At 34.9% G+C, this 18,383-nt stretch overlaps 1 protein-coding gene across 2 annotated transcripts; it reads left to right on the forward strand.

Annotated features, from left to right (window-relative positions):
* Positions 1-4,390: 4,390 nt before the first annotated feature.
* LOC132104381 (eIF5-mimic protein 1-like) lies at positions 4,391-15,373 on the forward strand. Of its 2 annotated transcripts, XM_059509813.1 has the most exons (12): positions 4,391-4,443; positions 6,820-6,890; positions 7,965-8,141; positions 11,091-11,194; positions 11,694-11,759; positions 11,881-12,016; positions 12,090-12,199; positions 12,386-12,556; positions 12,723-12,872; positions 14,562-14,697; positions 14,779-14,901; positions 14,988-15,373. In XM_059509813.1, exons 2-12 carry the CDS (start codon positions 6,827-6,829, stop codon positions 15,014-15,016), a joined length of 1,266 nt encoding a protein of 421 aa, XP_059365796.1. In that variant the 5' UTR covers positions 4,391-4,443; positions 6,820-6,826; the 3' UTR covers positions 15,017-15,373. The 2 variants fall into 2 exon arrangements, with proteins under 2 accessions (XP_059365796.1, XP_059365797.1); XM_059509814.1 differs by lacking the exon at positions 7,965-8,141.
* Positions 15,374-18,383: the final 3,010 nt, after the last annotated feature.

Consider the following 18,383-nt stretch of genomic DNA (forward strand, 5'->3'; position numbering starts at 1 on the left):
CCCTTTTTTCTGGGATGCTTTTTTTTATTTTTGAAAAATAATATATATTTCTGTTTGCACACAGCTTCCTATCAAACAAATATATTTATTGAAATATAGTATCTAAATACCAGGTCAGGAGTACTGAAACGCTCCCTCTCCCTCTCCCTCTCCCTCTCCCTCTCCCTCTCCCTCTCCCTCTCCCTCTCCCTCTCTCTCTCCCTCTCCCTCTCTCTCTCCCTCTCCCTCTCCCTATCCCCCGATTGTTAAACCCGATTGTATTGCTTCCGCTAAAGAAAATAGTCCGCTCCGTCTCTAAGGTTAGAATCCTGTGAGTCCATAGCAACGCTCTGTTTTTCATGGCAACGGTCTGTTAAACTCCGCACAGCGGTTTGTTGGTTACAACAGACCGCATTCTACATTGGAATTCAACCAAGCCATGTAATAAAATAAGTTAATAAAATAAGCATATATCACCACCAGGTGATATGCTTTAGTTATTTTGTTTATCCTATTTACCTGCATTTCCCTGTCAATTAGATGCAAATGTGCGCATTTTAATTAGTTGACGCCTAATTTGCATACAGAACGTCCCCAGTTATTGACTTACATCAAGAGTCTTTCCCCCTGAAATTTAGAAATCTAAATTGGTGAATTTAGAAGAAATCTACAGATGCAAACAGATGGAGGATACACTCTAAAAATGTAGTAAATCTGAGTAACTGCATCTGGTACATTAATAAATAAAAGTAGAGTAGAAATAAGTTAACATTAAACTTTAAAAATAACAATATTTATAAATTAACTATTTAAGTAATTTAACTTTTTTTATTTCCTCGAAACCTTTATAAAATAGTATTTCATACCACCACAAATACATACATGACATTGGCTTTTATTTAATTTTTACTCAATTATTTTGGTAAGTTTAATTTTAAAGTGTTATGTATTCTGATAACACCAAAATAATTAAAACGATTTAGTGCCTTGTGCAAAAATAAACAAATTATTAGTAAAACACGCCCCTCTGTTTGATGCAGTTATTTAGGTTATTCTAAATATGAAGAGTTCAGATGAAAAATCCTCTAAGTGCCATCTGAAATTTCCTTCAATAATGATCATTTTTATCAAGCTTGTATGTTTATGTTCACTTATTTCACATTACTGGCAACGAAAATTACCTATTAATTGTCATTTAAGTTAAATTACTGAACTTAAATACGAGCTTGAAAAAAAAAACTCATGAGAAAATTTCAGATGGCACTTAGAGGCTTTTGCATCTGAACTCTTCATATATACTTGAAACTAGTAGCATAGAAAATGTTTCTGTTTTCAAAACATGCACATTGTGGAATGGTTTCCTTTGCTGCTCTATAAACCTAGTGAATACTAAGGAGACCATGGTTTCTGTGAACTGATTATTTTGTAGACATCTTTTGAAAATGAAACAATTGCGTGAGTTTGAGGAAGATAAAATTAATTAACTTTTTAAATTATTTTTTTTTAAAAGGAAGTCAGAGTTGCGTTAAAATATATATATATATATACTTTTTTGTTTAAAAAAAAAAAACCTAATTATGAGAAATGCCCTTTATTTCACTTGAGCCCCTGCCCCTCAAAATGTCTGTGCACGTCCCTGCACTGAAGACTGGAGTAATGATGCTGAAAATTCGGTTTCAATTCAGGTGCAAAAAAGGTATCATGTCAGTGAAAGTTTTGTATCTTTAAACGTTAGATAAAATGAAACATGACATGAGTTTACCTGAGAGGCCTGTGAACATGAGCCCAGTATAACCATACTCATGCTCATTACAGTTGACATCAGCTCTGTGCTGCAGCAACAGTCTGCACATGTCTGCTTTGCCCTTATAAGCCGCATGCATGAGAGGGGTCATGCCATACTGAAACGACATGAAATGGCTTTCACCAATTTTTTCATCCAAGAAATGTGTCTGTAGTGTGGAGATTCTGGCAAAACACTGCCACTTCCTGAGAGTGACATGAGCTGGGTGAGTCATAATCTTTGTTGCTCCTTGGATGAATTCGAAAGACTGCGTTGGTGGCAGAGCGAACAAGCAGCACATCTGATTTTGACAGGTGGGATACACTTATTAACTGCTGTTTCCAATCATTCTGGCCCAAAAAGGGCCTCAAGAAGTCTGTAGGTTACATCTAGTGGCATGTCTCCATTATCACACCTCTTTAAGGACCACCTCCGCCACTCAAGGGTCTCTGCCATATGCCTGAATATCAATGCATAACATATGCCATCACCTCACCAGCCCACCAGCCACTCCACTTGTTTACATAAGGGCTGATTGTCACAAAACAAATAAATAACACAATATTTACAGGGTAAGCCCTGTATATATAGTCAGGCTGCAGTAAAATAGCATAAACATAAAGAAAAGTAACAATAAGTATGGGTTGTGTTTGGCCAGCCGCCCTATGTCTGATTTCATGTTTTGTTGTGTTCCAGCTTGGTGAACCCCAATGAGCCATAACTGGTGCTTAAATGGCCTGTAAATTACTACCCATATTCATCAACTTTATGATCTTACCTCATCCAGACAGTTAACACGCACGCTTGGATTGCGGAGGAGCTGGGTGGCCTCTTGTACATCACCTTTTGAGAAAACACAGAGTAGAGTTTACAATCTAAACATTAGGGATCATGGACAAAATATGATGATCCACCATTTTATTTCCATGGATGGTCTACATTCCCAACTGCACTTTATATAAAGACAGTTAAAGTATATTGAGGGCATTTTTAAGTCAAGATTATGCAAGGATTCCGTAAAATACAGTACTGAAACAAACAGAAAGTTTAACTAAATTGGTTAGTTTATAGATGTGAATTACGTGAATGAATCTTACATCTAATATCAAAGTCTCTATAACGTGAAATGGGTACTTGGATATATTTTGTCATGTTTTTGAAAGAAGTCTCAGCAAGGCTACATTTATTTGATAAAAAATACAGTAAACACAGTAACATTGTGAAATATTTAAAATAACTGTTTTCTATCAGAATACATTTTAAAATGTAATGTATTCCTGTGATGCCAAGATGAATTCTTCTCAGCATCAGTACTTCAGTCTTCAGTCACATGATCCTTCAGAAATCATTCTAATTTGCTGATTTGCTGCTTAAGATTTTTTTCTGATTATTGTCATTTTTGAAAACAGCTGCTTAATATTTTTTTGTGGAATTTGTGTATGTATTTAGGCATTTTTTTTCGGGATTCTTTGATTAATAGAAAGTTTCAAAACAGTATTAATTTTAAGCATAAATATTAAGTAATAAATGTTTACTGTGCCACTTTTGATCAATGTAATGTGTTTTGCTGAATAAAAGCATTTAAAAAAAAATTATTTTGACCCAAATTCTTGACCCAAAACAGGTCATAATATCAGGAAAGGCCTTGTAACTAAACAAAAAGAGAACAAATAAATAAACATCCAACCAATTGGATCCAACCAAGGCTAATATATATATATATATATATATATATATATATATAGAGAGAGAGAGAGAGAGAGAGAGAGAGAGAGAGAGAGTACACACACACACACACACACATTTGTTTTTGTGAAAAGTGGGGACATCCCATAGGCGTAATGGTTTTTATACTGTAGAAACTGTATATTCTATTGCCCTACACTTAACCCTAACCCTCACAGGAAACTTTGTGCATTTTTACTTTCTCAAAAAAACTAATTTCTTATGATTTATAAGCGTTTTGAAAAATGGGGACATGGGTTATGTCCTCATAAGTCACCCTCTCCTTGTAATACCTGTGTCATACCCATGTCATTATACAGAGTTGTGTCCTGAATCCTGATATGTCACAAAAACAAGAGCACACACACACACACACACACACACACACACAGAAAAACTGAACTTCCAGTACCTGCAGCAGCTACCTGTAACATCATTCTCTCTTCAGCTGTCAGATCACCTTTCCATGCAGGGGTCAGACTCGTCATATTGTCACCGGACATTTGTTATTATTGTTAAGGTTAAATAGTATATGGATATGAAAAATGCTTCCTCAGAATAAATACCTTATAATACAGAACACAAAGTAAAAAAGGTAAAAAAAAAAAAAAAAAAAAAGTAAAAAAAAAAAAAAAGAAAAAAAGAAAGCATTCTTGGTTCATACCACTTAGAAGGGGAGGGTGGAAATCGGAGTGACACGACGTGAAATAGCCGTAAAGAATATTTTAGGATATAAACCTCTATTTCATTTTTAAAAACTCTATTGTAAATCCATGTTATTACTTTTTCTTTTAAAGAAATAATTCATGTCGCGAGAATTATCCCCTTCTCACGAGTAGATCAGTCCAGCTGGACCACGGCTGTAGCCTACTTAACTTGCCTGCTCGAACCGTCGCGTCACGTGAGATACTGTGCGAAGCGGTGCTCGAGCTCATCACAGACAGAGTCACAGACAGGTAAATGCAATCACAGGATGCGCAATGTACTGTTCGTGGCTTTCGTGCTTCTTCTGAGCCTTTACTAATTTTGGTCTCGAAAACGGTATTATTGATTTCAGAAAACAGATAATCACATGTGCAAAATGATACATTTGTAAGCAGACGGAGGCATTTAACTAGTGATTAAGTCTTGGTTATTTATGAAACCTTGTTGTAAGTAATTTTAAGTAACGTAACTTGTCTAAACAGGTCGATAGCTTGTGCTTTACACGAGCGCCCAAAAAGTATTTAATACTTCAGGTGATCAAATAAAAAATATGCACTATATGCACTTGAATTATATGCGTTAAGTATAGGGCAATATAGCGTAATTTTTATAGTAAAATATTATAGTGTATATATAATATTTATATCCTGTCAAAGCTTCCGTCCTGTGTTGCGTCCCAGCAACTCGTTCTGACTTTGAAACCAGGTTGCATTCTCTTTCAGGAATGTCATAGTCTGTGTGTTATTCTTGGCACTTACTGAAGCACTTATAAATTTGGACCTGCGACACTAGCACACAAAGACATAAGTGTATGTCATGAAACATAAACCTTCAGATATATGGCAGCACACACAAGTCTGCAAGAACATGATCTTGTGGTTGCCAAGTGCAGTGTGATGTTTGTCCTTGTTTAATTGGTTTTATGACAAGGAGAAAAGTGTAGAAATCAAAGAGAGCTGTGTACTGTAGAATCAACAGTGTTAACTGGAGAGTGAATGGGAGTGATTCTGATGGTTTGTAAGCCACACTCCGTCCTCAGGGACGGTTGTAATCTAATTAAAACCTGACTCTGACTTTTGACTCTGGAGTTTCTCACTGTGTTTCTCGTTTTCCAGCGACACTGGTACTAAGCGGTACTGTGGGGTGTTGTGCTCTGGACATCCTCCACTTGAGCTGATCTAAGAGCAGTTTACTGCATTGTCTGTTGTAATGGATTAGGGTTTGGTGACAATCAGCTAAATCATCCCCTTGTAGGCTCATCCCTGGTGAACGTGGTTGTTGATATCATTTATAAATCACACTGGACTTGCACATGAGTACATATTGTTCAGAGCTGCGGGAAAGGACTCAATGTTAGAAAAACACTGAGCCATGATGTACAATGCTGTATAAAAACAATTGTTCTGATTTCAATGAAATATCACTGTGAGTCACAAGTTCATGCAGCTTTGAGGACAAATCAAGGCTATTCTTTGTGTGTTATGAAATATAAAATATGCTCTGTTTAAAAGGAGGACCTTTATATCTACAATACCTGTTATTGTAGAGTAGCATTACACAGCATAGGTGAGAATACTCACCTCATCTGAATGCTTCTTTAGAAAAATATACCTTTTATATATAACTTTATTTAGAAATTAATGTCCCAATAATCTATCTGACCTGAGAAATACTCCTTGGAGTTTTTTTTTCTTTCTTTTTTTTTTACTTTAAATCATTTAAAATTAGATTTATTTAATATTTAAATCAGTCTAATTATTTTATTATATTATATTATATTATATTATATTATATTATATTATATTATATTATATTATATTATATTATATTATATTATATAATATTATATTATATTATATTATATTATATTATATTATATTATATTGTATTGTTTTATATTGTATTGTATTGTATTATATTATTAGAACATAAAGGAATAAAGGACATCAAGGAACTTTTTGTTGTTATACAGAGCTCATAACAACTGCCTTTATTTACCCCATATTTTTTGTAGATTCTTATCACAAGGTTACGCTTCTTAACCCTCACTCTGTCACTCTGAGCGTCAATAAGTTGTTGCAGCAGTTGATGGAAAATTATGATTTTGTTTGTGTATGTGTTTGCACGTGTGTATAGTTTGTAAGTCTGCTTGTATTCATACACACACACACACACACACACACACACACACACACACACACAGAAGGCTGTAAGCTGTGATCAGACATTTCCTTGCTGTAATGCTACACGTGTCCCAGGCCTGAGTGACTGAAGTTTACACTGTCTGGGATGAGCCCCTCTATATTTAGCACAGGGCAGCGAAAGGCTTGCCGGAGCACTGGCTTTCTGCTGGAGCACTCACTGCATGGAGAGGACCTCTCAGCTGATGAGCTTTTAGATTGCAAGCTTTTTTTTCCCTCCCTAGTACAGTGCGCTATTATAAACGAGGTGTGTGAGAGGAGGGTGTAGTGTTGGGTAAAACACAGATTACGTGGTCGGGAGTTATTTCATTGTTTTGTCTTGTGGGGCTTTTTTAATAATGGCTCTGTCATAGCATACAAAATGTGTCATCTATGTTTTTGTTGCTGATTTGTATATATTTTATGTCTGTTTCTTTGCATGTGAAGGACTTTTATGAATACCAGTAAGCCACAGAAGCCAGTGCTTACAGGCCAGCGGTTTAAGACCAGAAAAAGGGGTGAGTCACTTTTTATCCCAGTATTATACATTACCTCATAAAAAATAATTGTGGGCCTTACAAAGGATCTTCTTTAAATTACATAGACCTTCTTTAACACCATTATTTAACTTAATTGTTAATACTCCAGGTAAAATGTGATTAGCATGATTGATTACTACTACAAAAAAAAAAAAACACTCACATACAGAGATACACACACACACACACCTTAGATGTGCACACATGTTGCAGACAATTAAAAAAAAAATCTTTTGTAACATATCTTTTCTTTTATAGTATTACATTACTTATATAGTCCACTTTAGATGTTCTGCTGACTATACGTCTTGCAGCTACAGTACGTCAACTAGCAGTCATCAGAGTATTAGTAGACATCTGATTAATATCTACTAAAACTTTATTTTGATGGTCCCCAACAGACATTCTACTGACTAGAAGTAACTTTGCAGGAACACATCAAGTTATTTTACTAACCCTAACCCTAACCTAACAGTCTATTAATACTCTGATGAGAGTTCGTTGACATGTAGTTGCAAGTCACTAATTGTTATTGAAATATTACTGCTATAAAAATAACAATTTAAATAAAGTGTAACCATTTTTCCTGTCACTTTTGGTTAGGGTTGTTATGATACAGTTGAAAGGTGAACAACGTTAGACATTACGGACCGCTTAGGAATTTTACTTAATAGCTTTTGACTGTGACAAATGTGGAAGTGTTTTCAACAGGACATTAGAGTTACGCTTCAATGGCTTGTGTGGTAGGTGTGACTGGCTCTTCAAATGTGAGATCTCACAGGAAGACGCTCAACATGCTCTTTAGTGTGTGCTAGAATCAGAATTCCTAGCCAGCCGCGAGCCAAGAGAACTAATTTACATAATGGTAGGTATAAGTGCGGCTTGCATATTTCTGTTTGCGTAATCAAGTGTTCTACACAGATGGATACAAATCAAGGATCAACTCTAAATCATTTCAAGCATTATATTCAACATCATAAGTGGATAATGTGAATCCTGTATCTCTGCTGGGGTAACCTTGACTGAGAGTCTTGTTTATTTTTTTGCTCTCAGATGAAAAGGAGAAGTTTGAGCCTACGGTTTTCCGAGACACTATTGTTCAAGGCCTCAACGAAGCAGGTGGTGATCTTGATGCTGTAGCCAAGTTTCTGGATGTCACTGGGTCAAGACTAGACTACCGCCGCTATGCCGACACCCTGTTTGATGTCCTTATGGCTGGGAGCATGCTTGGTAAGAAGGTCCAAAACTTTGTGCATAATTTGGAATATGGTTTCAATATGGCATCGTTATTGTTCTGTTGGGTTGTGACTGCTGATACCTCATGACATATGCTTTCTCATGATTTTAAGTATGCTATTTTTTTATTTTCTTTTTATTTTTATTTCAGAGGTGCAGATAACAATCTCCCAAACTGTCTGTCATGATTAAGTTGCAATGAGATATGTGTATATATATATATATAAATATATTATATTATATATATATATATATATATATATATATATATATATATATATATATATATAATTTCGACCAATAATCTTTTTTTCTTCTTCTTTGCTTCAGATAATGCTAAAAAACTTTTTTTTCAGACTAGTCCAACTAATGTTCTTTTGAGCATTTAAAGTCTGCATGAAAAAAAAATTCACCCTATCTATTTTCTAAAGACATGTTAATGCCCTTATTATAAACTATTCATCCATGTGCATGTTTGATTTAAAAAAAAATAATAATAATAATCGAGTCCCTGTCCTACATTTTTCTTAAATTATCCATTTCATTTGAATGTACATTACAATACAGCAGTGTTGTAGTACTTGAGACCAGACAAAAAAAGTGTGACATGAATCACTGACAGAACATTTGGGTGTAGATGTATATCTTACAGTTTGACATAAAATACTGTTGTCACCTCATCTTTTACCCAAGACGTCACTGAGGTCATGCTGTACATTCTGACAAACAACATTCGTAAAGGACAGAAAATCACTTGGTGGATCCTTGGAGGATGTAGAGCCATCCTTTGTGCCACTAGCTCACGCAGACACTGGCGTCTTTAGCAGATTAACCGAATGAGAGGTCATTAGCTCACACCCCGTGACAACAGGCTGTTACTCCAATACTTTCAGCACCTCTCTGGATCAAAGTGTTTCTTGCAGTACCTCCAGGCCATCAACTTACAAAACCCATTGATGGTTAAAGATAAGGACAGGAGGGAATAAACATCACAATTTTACCCTATCATAGTCGTCTCCTAGCTGTCACAGCCAGTTGGAAATCTTCAGATCTTTTGCACATAAGCAGGCTGAGAGAGTGAGTAGGCGGCTTCACTGTGGGGCAGAAGCAGAGTGTTAAATTTGTTTGGAGCCGATATGGGAAGGCAGTGTAAAGAATGGCATATTATAAGGATTTTTGGAGTTGAATATGCATTTTGTGGGTTTAGAATGATATGCGTGTAAAGAATTGTAAAGCACATTTGCTGGTAAATCAGACGGCACATAATTAGATTATAGCAGTTTAACTTTAATTGAGTATTGAGCCATGTTACTCACATAATGTTACATTAATATAGAATTTAACATTATATAGAAATTTGATCATCCCCTTGCAAAGGACTCTTGCTGTTCGAAAAAGGATATGTTAAAAATATCTGTATATACCTCTGGATAAATCCAGTACAATGCATTAAATGGAAACATTTATGTAAAAAAATGAAATCCCTTTCAGAATGTTTCAAATAACTGCTGTTCACTTAAAAATATTAAGCAGCACATCTGTTTTCAACATTGATCATAATAATAATAATGTTTCTTGAGCAGCAAATCAGCATATTAGAATGATTTCTGAAGGCTGAAGACTGGAATAATGAGGCTGAAAAATATTTTAAAATATATTCAAATAGAAAACATTGTGTGATAATTGTAAAAATATTTCAATTTGACTGTAAGCATAATAAACTTGCAATATTATTTTCAAATAATAATAACAAATTCATAATATATATTTCAGTGCTTTTTAGGGCTATATTAAAATATGAAATATAAAAATATATGCAATATTTTTATGAAAATAGACAAGCTGAAAAACACTTTTCTATAGTATTAAGCCTCGAATGTGTAATATACATTGGATTGGTTTCTTCTTTAAATTATAAAAAAGTAAAAATATAAATTGTATTATAATGTTAACTAAAATTAATACAATGGAAAAACACTTAAGATTAAATTTAGAAAGAAAAAAATCTTAAGCACGCAGAGTAACTATGTGGACTTTGAAAGATTAATTGCTGCTTTGAACTATTATGTACATGTAATTGTGGCTTCTGTAATTGTAATTCGCGATTAGAATTTTGATTAGTTGTGCAGCACTAGTGCTTTTGCATTTATTCGCAAACCTTTTGCATTCCCCTGAAAACAAGGTGTTTTTGCAAGTTTCTCTGGAGAATATTTTATGAATGAACACAGAACTGGAAATAATATGAGGAGGGAGTTAAAACTATATTTCAGAACACAAAGGTTTGCGAATGCTAAAGAGTTAGAATTTTTCTTCAATTCTTATATTTTTTCCATCATGTCTTCTTAGGTGCTCTGTAGAAAATACATTTTAGTGTTTTTTTGTTGCTGTTGTTGTTGTTTTTTTAATGGTAAGATGGGAAGCATTACATTGACCGATCAGTGGCTCAACACTGTAATCCAGAACAAATCTCTCAAGGGGATCTGAAGTTAACTGTGTGTGGTATTAACCCGGACACCTGTGGATTACTCCGTGAAACCATGACCTATTTTGGGGTGGAAGCAATGCTGTGGTTCAATTTCATTCCTTATTTGTTTAAATGGTTTTGAAATGTATCTACTCTGTAGTACAAAGGTTAATGCTTTATGAACTTGACCTGCACTACATCACTTCTCTTTATACATAAAGCTGTACAGCATAATACTGCACATAATGCATTATACATAAATAAACATTGCAAACATAGAATATGATGTATATGTAATGATATATTGTATTGTATTGATATAATTGTTGTGTTGTTGAATAGCTGATTGCTGTGACGTCTGTCTCTATCATAGCTGTGCAGTAGGCGGTGACATTTTCTCAGAAGAGGTTAACAATGACAGCACTGTGCTCTCAAAGGATTTACAGCATTAACCTGTAACCTCACTTTCCCTCTCTCAGCTCCTGGGGGAACGCGCATTGATGATGGGGACAAGACCAAGGTGACAGAGCACTGTATGTTCAAGATGGAGGAAAACCACACTGCTGTCCGCAGCTATGCTCAGGTGAACAATGAGATGCTTTTGTGTATGAAAAGTGAGCAGCTGATACCAAAGTGGGGGAAGGCAGGGGAATCCTGTTTCAAAATTGCATTAGATGTACTTATTCCTAAATCCTCTGGGTGGAACCTGTATGTCACTCATACTGTGTCATTTTGAAATAATCCCATGGATTACAGTGTCTCTCCATCACCAGAGTTTCTTGTGTCCAGGATTTTGCTTTTGTCATACCTTGAGGAATCAAATTTGAATTTAATTTAGTTTTAGAGGAGTTTGATTTATTAGGCTATGATTAGCGATCTAAATAATAATAATAATAATAAGTATTATTTTTATATTTTATTGTTATATCATGCATTATCACATATTTTGATGTCTTAGTTATTTTGTTATATCTAAAAAATATTAAGGTTTTTTAAGGTTGTTGTTGTATCATACAATATTATATGCCCCCTTTAAAAAAACCTTGATGCTGTGACTCATAAATGATTATGTCTATGTACAGGTGTTAAATAAACTTATCAGAAGGTACAAATATCTGGAGAAGTCTTTTGAGGAAGAAATCAAAAAGGTAAATAATGTTGCTGCTATTCCTGCTATTATCATTAACGTGTTTTACTGTGGAGGGTGTTCCACATAGGTTGATATTGATATACTGTCTGTTCTGATCCATATGTCTTCTTCCCTCTTAGCTTCTTCTCTTCCTGAAGGCCTTCACTGAGTCTGAGCAGACCAAACTAGCCATGCTAACAGGCATCCTGTTGGCCAACGGCACATTGCCACCATCTATCCTCACCAGCCTCTTCAGTGATAACCTTGTCAAAGAAGGTTTGTGCCAAGGGGGGGGGGGTGTATGTGTATGTTTGAGTATGTGCTTTTTTCCCCAATAACTGCTTTGTAGGAATATCAGCTTCTTTTGCAGTGAAGATGTTTAAAGCTTGGATAGCAGAGAAGGATGCCAATGCAGTGACATCGGCCCTTAGAAAAGCCAACCTGGATAAAAAACTCCTGGTATGACGGTTGATGCTCATTTGTTGTGTTACAGTCTAGATCAGCACTTCTCAAAGTCAATCTGGGAAATGAGTGTTTTAAGTATTTAGAAATCGCACTATTGACACACTTCACCTTCTTAATCTTAAAGGTTCTTCCGAGGTTCTCCTGTAGTTAATCTGATTGTGTAATCTGCCGTGACTTCAGGAACTCTTTCCTGCCAATAAGCAGAATGTGGAGCACTTCTCAACGTACTTCACTGAGGCAGGACTGAAAGAGCTGTCAGACTTCCAGCGCACACAGCAGTCTCTGGGCACACGCAAGGAACTTCAGAAAGAGCTTCAGGAGCGCCTGTCACAGCAGTGTCCCATCAGAGAGGTGAATCATTCACACGTTAAACATTATAGAGAAGTGCTTATTAACTGCTTTTGCTTCCAGACTGAGACTGTATAATGGTCTTTATCGACAGACACAGTACCAACATCATGTATTGTACAATAAGTCCTTAAAATGTTTCATATGCTCTGATGTGAATTGTGCTTAGATTGTGGTGTATGTGAAAGAGGAGATGAAGAAGAATGATCTTCAGGAGCAGGCTGTGATTGGCTTACTGTGGAGCTGCCTCATGAATGCTGTTGAATGGAATAAGAAAGAGGAGCTGGTCACTGAACAGGCCCTCAAACACCTGAAGGCACTGTACACCTAGACTTTATAATATCACATCGATATCAGTAATGCTTATATTCTCTATATTATTTCAGTAATTAGATTCTTTTGCCATGTCTGCTGTTCTGTCATCAGTAAATCACTTCAGTTATAGTTGAAGCTGTCTAAACTTGAAGAGTCTGTTAAAACGGTTGACAGCATGTTGACAGATACCCCATTTCTATTTTTGATGCACTGCAGAGCTACTATATATATAGACCTTTTTTTTGTAATATTTAAAAAATAGTCAAACTGAAGTCAAGTCAAAAGTTTTTTAATTAAATTTGAGAATGAGAACACTGTTGTATAAATGAACAGTATCACTTGAGTAGACGTGCGATATGGCTGTATGTATCAGCACAGCTGTGATGCAGCTGTAGGAGATCACAACTTATCAATATACAGCCATCTCTCACATCTTCGAGTGTGATATTGCGTTTGTACAACAGTTTGATGGCACAAATGTGTAATTATATAAGAAAAACAACAACGGAGTGTACTTAAAAACCCTCCTTTGTGCGGAACTACTTACTTTCCTCCACAGATTCAAATCTTAGCTTGACAGTTTAACAGCTGAGCAATAATGTGAGAAATACGGCAAAAGGAGTGATACAAATTGTAAAAGTGCATTCCTATAGCGATACCAGGAATATATCTCATGCTTCTAAACCAAATCAGATTTGAGAACCAGAACTAACTATATATATATATATATATATATATATATATATATATATATATATATATATATATATATATATATATATATATATACACTTAAGTGTCAATTTTTCGAAATTGAGTTTTATACAACATCTGAAAACTGAATAAATAAGTTTTCCATTGATGTATGGTTCATTAGGATTGGACAATATTTGGCCGAGATACAACTATTTGAAAATCTGGAATATGAGGGTGCAAAAAAATCTAAATATTGAGAAAATCACCTTTGAAGTTGTTCAAATGAATTCTGAGCAATGCATATTACTAAACAAAAATTAAGTTTTGATATATTTACAGTAGGAAATTTACAAAATATCTTTATGGAACATGATCTTTACTTAATATCCTAATGATTTTTGGCATAAAAGAAAAATCATAAATTTTGACCCATACAATGTTGTTTTGGTTATAGCTGAATATATACCCCAGCGACTTAGTTTTGTGGTCCAGGGTCACACATATATCTGTGTGTGTGTACACGCAACACAAATGATGTTAATATTTATAATATCTTAATATCTTTTAAGCCTTAAAAATCAAGTAGTTAAGATTTGCAATGTATTAATAAAGTATATATAAAGCTGTGCGATAATATAATTGAATATTTTTGGATGGATGATGTATCAATCAAGATTGAGATTTTAGTTTTTAATTCGTCATGTGGTGATATTGAGAATAATAAAACCTGTGAGGTTCTTTTGTTATATAAAGACATATTTCTACTACTGCATTTCTGTTGACAGTAAAATTGTTTGTTTTGAAAGGATTCAGTTTTTTCAAGTTTCTGCTGCTGAAGTGTAGTATTTGTAGCTGATTGGTCTATGATTATGTAGGCAGCCTCAAGCCATTGCAGCTTAACACATCACAATATATCATGTGCTTCCAGTGTAGATCTTTGTTAGAGAGCGAGACAGTGATGCTGGAAGGATAATGATTATTGTTTCTCCTGCAGCACTATGCACCTCTCCTGGCTGTGTTCAGTACTCAGGGCCAATCAGAGCTGGTCTTACTGCTCAAGATTCAGGAGTACTGCTATGATAACATTCACTTCATGAAATCCTTCTCCAAAATAGTGGTGCTCTTCTACAAAGGTACCCATGTCCCACCTGATCAGTGTTTTAATGATATATTATATGCAATGTAAGATATGGTGTGTGTTTCTCACTCCACAGCTGATGTCCTTAGTGAGGAAGCTATTTTGAAATGGTACAAAGATGCCCACGCTGCCAAAGGAAAAAGTGTATTTCTGGAGCAAATGAAGAAATTTGTGGAGTGGCTTCACAACGCGGAGGAAGGTGAGGAATTACTTCGAATAAAAGTATTCTCTGCCAAACAAAATGTAAATCTCAAGCACATTATATCTTACTTCTCTCTCCCACAGAGTCTGAATCAGAGGGGGAAGATGACTAATATTTTGAGGATCCTGAAGATTTTATGGATTTTACACTGTCAGGTCTCTGTGGCCAGCTTTTTAGTGCATATTTAGGCTTTTTGTCATTGCATTTGTGTCCAGAGGGAAGAGTCGTATACTGTACACTGAAGCCCAATCCAGGGAAAAGCTTCTGAGCTCTATATAAAGAGTGCAGGGAGCTACATATAGACAGCCTTTAATAACAAACACTTTAACGTGGATTTTATATTAATGCTGTTCAGGTACTGAGTTCGCACACAGCAGTTTCCTGCAACTGATTTTCATTTGACACGTGTATATGTCGTATGGGACTGCTTTGAATCTTTTTATGAATAAAAGGTGTTTTATATTTTCTGAATCATCTTTATCTCTTTATATTCTTTATACTGTAAGTCACTTTAGATACAGGTGTCTTCCAAATCAATAAATCGAAATGTCTTATGCAGACCTGCCTTTTTATGTTGATTATGACTCTATTAATTCCTTTTAGTTCTGCAAATTACTCTCACTCACATATTGATTCGCGTGTTTTCAACATTAACATGAAGAGAAGAACTTTAATTTCATTATAGAGTTAGATATTTAATTGACTTTATAAATAAAGTCAAAAGAAAGAAATATATATTGTAATTTGAGGGCTAATTAGAATTGGTATTTTTCCCCAAATAAGAACATTCCCTTCAGTGGTCAAATGACCAGAAGGTTGTTGTTAACAGAGGTGTAAAGTTTTTTAATAATTGCAGCGGTGTGCAAAGGAAAACAAAGATGTCCTAAGTGTGGAGGTGATCAGAGATTTTAAAATTGTGAAGAGAGTGCACAGGACAAGTGCTGTAATTGTGGTGGGCAACATCGGGTAACATACAATGGATGTAACGTGAGAAAGAGAGCCGTGGAAATTGAGCAAGTAAAAGTTGTAAATAACCTAAGCTATGCAGAAGCAATAAAGAACGTACAAGAGCAAAGGAGAAGTGATGATACTGACAAAGACATGTCAAGTCAAGAGATTGGGCGAACAGAAGAAAGTGGTACAACACTGACAGTGGATAGACTAATTTTGTTTGTGGCATATGTAATTAATTGCACGGACCAAGTTAGACAAAAAACAGAGAAAATAAAAATAATTGTGAAGGGAGCTGAAAAGTTTTTGGGTATAAACAATATATCCTGGGAAAACATCAATAAAAGACTGGAAGGAGATGGGAAGTCAGGAGGTGCAGGTGATAAGACAACTTGAATATTGTGCAATGGAATGCAAGAAGCTTGTTAGCGAATGGTCAAGAGTTTAAAGGTTTTATAAAAGAGCTTAGAAAGAAACCAGAAATCGTATGCATACAGGAAACCTGGCTTAAGCCAGTGTTGGATTTTAATATTAAAGGGTATGATTGTGTACGTAGAGATAGAGAGGAAGATATTGGGGGAGGGTGTATAATATTTGTAAAACAAGGAGTACAGTGTAGTGTTATAGGAAAATGAATAATGTTGGAGTTTATAGTAATAGAAATTTTAGGGGAAAAAGGAAATGTTAAAATTCTAAATTTTTATAATCCTTGTAAAAGACTATCACTAGAGGTGTTGGGTGAACTAATTGTACACTTAGAAGGAAAAGTTATATGTTGCGGAGATTTTAATGCTCATAGCACACTATGGGACAATTGCAATGATGGAAACGGAATAGTGATTGAAGAATTAATTGAGTTAAAGGAATTAGTATGTTTAAATGATGGTGGGGGAACAAGGGTTAATGTGAGAACAGGAGTAGAATCAGCTATTGACCTTACACTTGTGTCAAGTTCACTAGCGGGTATATGCGTATGGGAGGTGATTAGAGAAACAACTATAGGGAGTGATCATTACCCTATAACAATTGAGGTAAATCTAAGTTTAGAAAAATGTGATACAAGAGGAGTAGACAAATGGTTCTTTGAAAATGCAGATTGGGAGAAATTTAGGAGTATAAGTGAACAAGAAATGAAAAACATTAAAGTTAAAGAAGGGATTGATGAGGTTAATAATGATATTTGTAATGCTATATTGATATCAGCAAGTCAGTCTATTCCAAGGAAGGGAGGTAGGAAAAAAAAGAAGATTGTGCCATGGTGGACAAAAGAGTGTGAGAAGGTAATTAAATCTTGAAATAAAGCTTTTAAAATGTTAAAAAAGAATCATAGTTTTCAGAACTTCATTGAATATAAAAAGATGCAAGCAAATTTTAGGAGAATCATAAAAAATACAAAAAAAGACTATTGGAGGAGGTTTTGTAACACAGTGGGAAGGAACACTGAAATTGGGCAAGTATGGAATATGATAAAAAGAATGAATGGGATAAAAAGAGAATTTGGGTATCCAGTATTAAAAGATGGTGATACAATAGCAATAAAAGATGAAGAGAAAGCAGAAATGCTTGCAAAAAGTTTTGTTAAAACACATAAATCAGATAATAGTAGTAAGGAGGGTAAAAGAGGAAGGGAAAGGACATTGGAACAGTTTAAAGACTTAATACAGAATGAGGAATTTAATAATGAACAATTAAATATGATATTTACAAAGGCAGAGTTAAATCGAGCTCTTAGAAAAACCAAGAATTCAGCTCCAGGTATAGATCAGATTTGCTATTTAATGCTAAGACATCTCAGTGAAGTATCTAAGGAAGTTTTATTAAATGTGTACAATAAATCATGGGAAGAAGGAAAATTACCACAAAGGTGGAAGGAGGCAGTGATAGTACCAATACGTAAACCGGGGAAGGATAGTACAAATCCAGGAAATTATAGACCTATTGCGTTGACATCTAATATTGGTAAAATAATGGAAAAAATGGTGAATGAAAGGTTAACGTATCATGTAGAAATGAATAAATTCTTATCCAAATATCAGAGTGGTTTTAGGAGAGGGAGAAATACAATGGATCCGGCGGTGTGTTTAGAACATGAGATAAGAAAAGCACAAATAAATAGAGAAAGTGTAGTGGCTGTCTTTTTCGACAGAGAGAAAGCTTATGACATGATGTGGAAAGAAGAATGTTAATTAAACTGTATAAGTTAGGTATCAAAGGTCAAATGTTTAGATGGATCAAGGATTTTTTATCAGACAGAACACTAAAAGTGAGAATAGGAAACAGTTATTCAGAAAAATTCACAATTGAAAATGGTACTCCACAAGGAAGTATAATAAGTCCTTTATTATTTTCCATTATGATAAATGATGTGTTTGAAGATTTGGATAATGGGCTGGGCCTCTCACTCTTCGCTGATGATGGGGCAATCTGGAAAAGGGGAAGGAATATTGATTTCATTGTGAAAAAATTACAGGAGGCTATTACAATAGTTGAAGAATGGTCATATAAATGGGGTTTTAAATTCTCAGTTG

This window comes from Carassius carassius, chromosome 25 (genome assembly GCF_963082965.1).
Source record: "Carassius carassius chromosome 25, fCarCar2.1, whole genome shotgun sequence".
Lineage (NCBI taxonomy): Eukaryota > Metazoa > Chordata > Actinopteri > Cypriniformes > Cyprinidae > Carassius > Carassius carassius.

Coding starts and splice junctions, on each gene's coding strand:
- LOC132104381 (XM_059509813.1), top strand. CDS start 6,827: ATGAATACCAGTAAGCCACAGAAGCCAGTGCTTACAGGCCAGCGGTTT. Junction 12,200..12,385: donor ACCTGGATAAAAAACTCCTG/GTATGACGGTTG, acceptor CCGTGACTTCAG/GAACTCTTTCCTGCCAATAA. Junction 12,557..12,722: donor AGCAGTGTCCCATCAGAGAG/GTGAATCATTCA, acceptor AATTGTGCTTAG/ATTGTGGTGTATGTGAAAGA.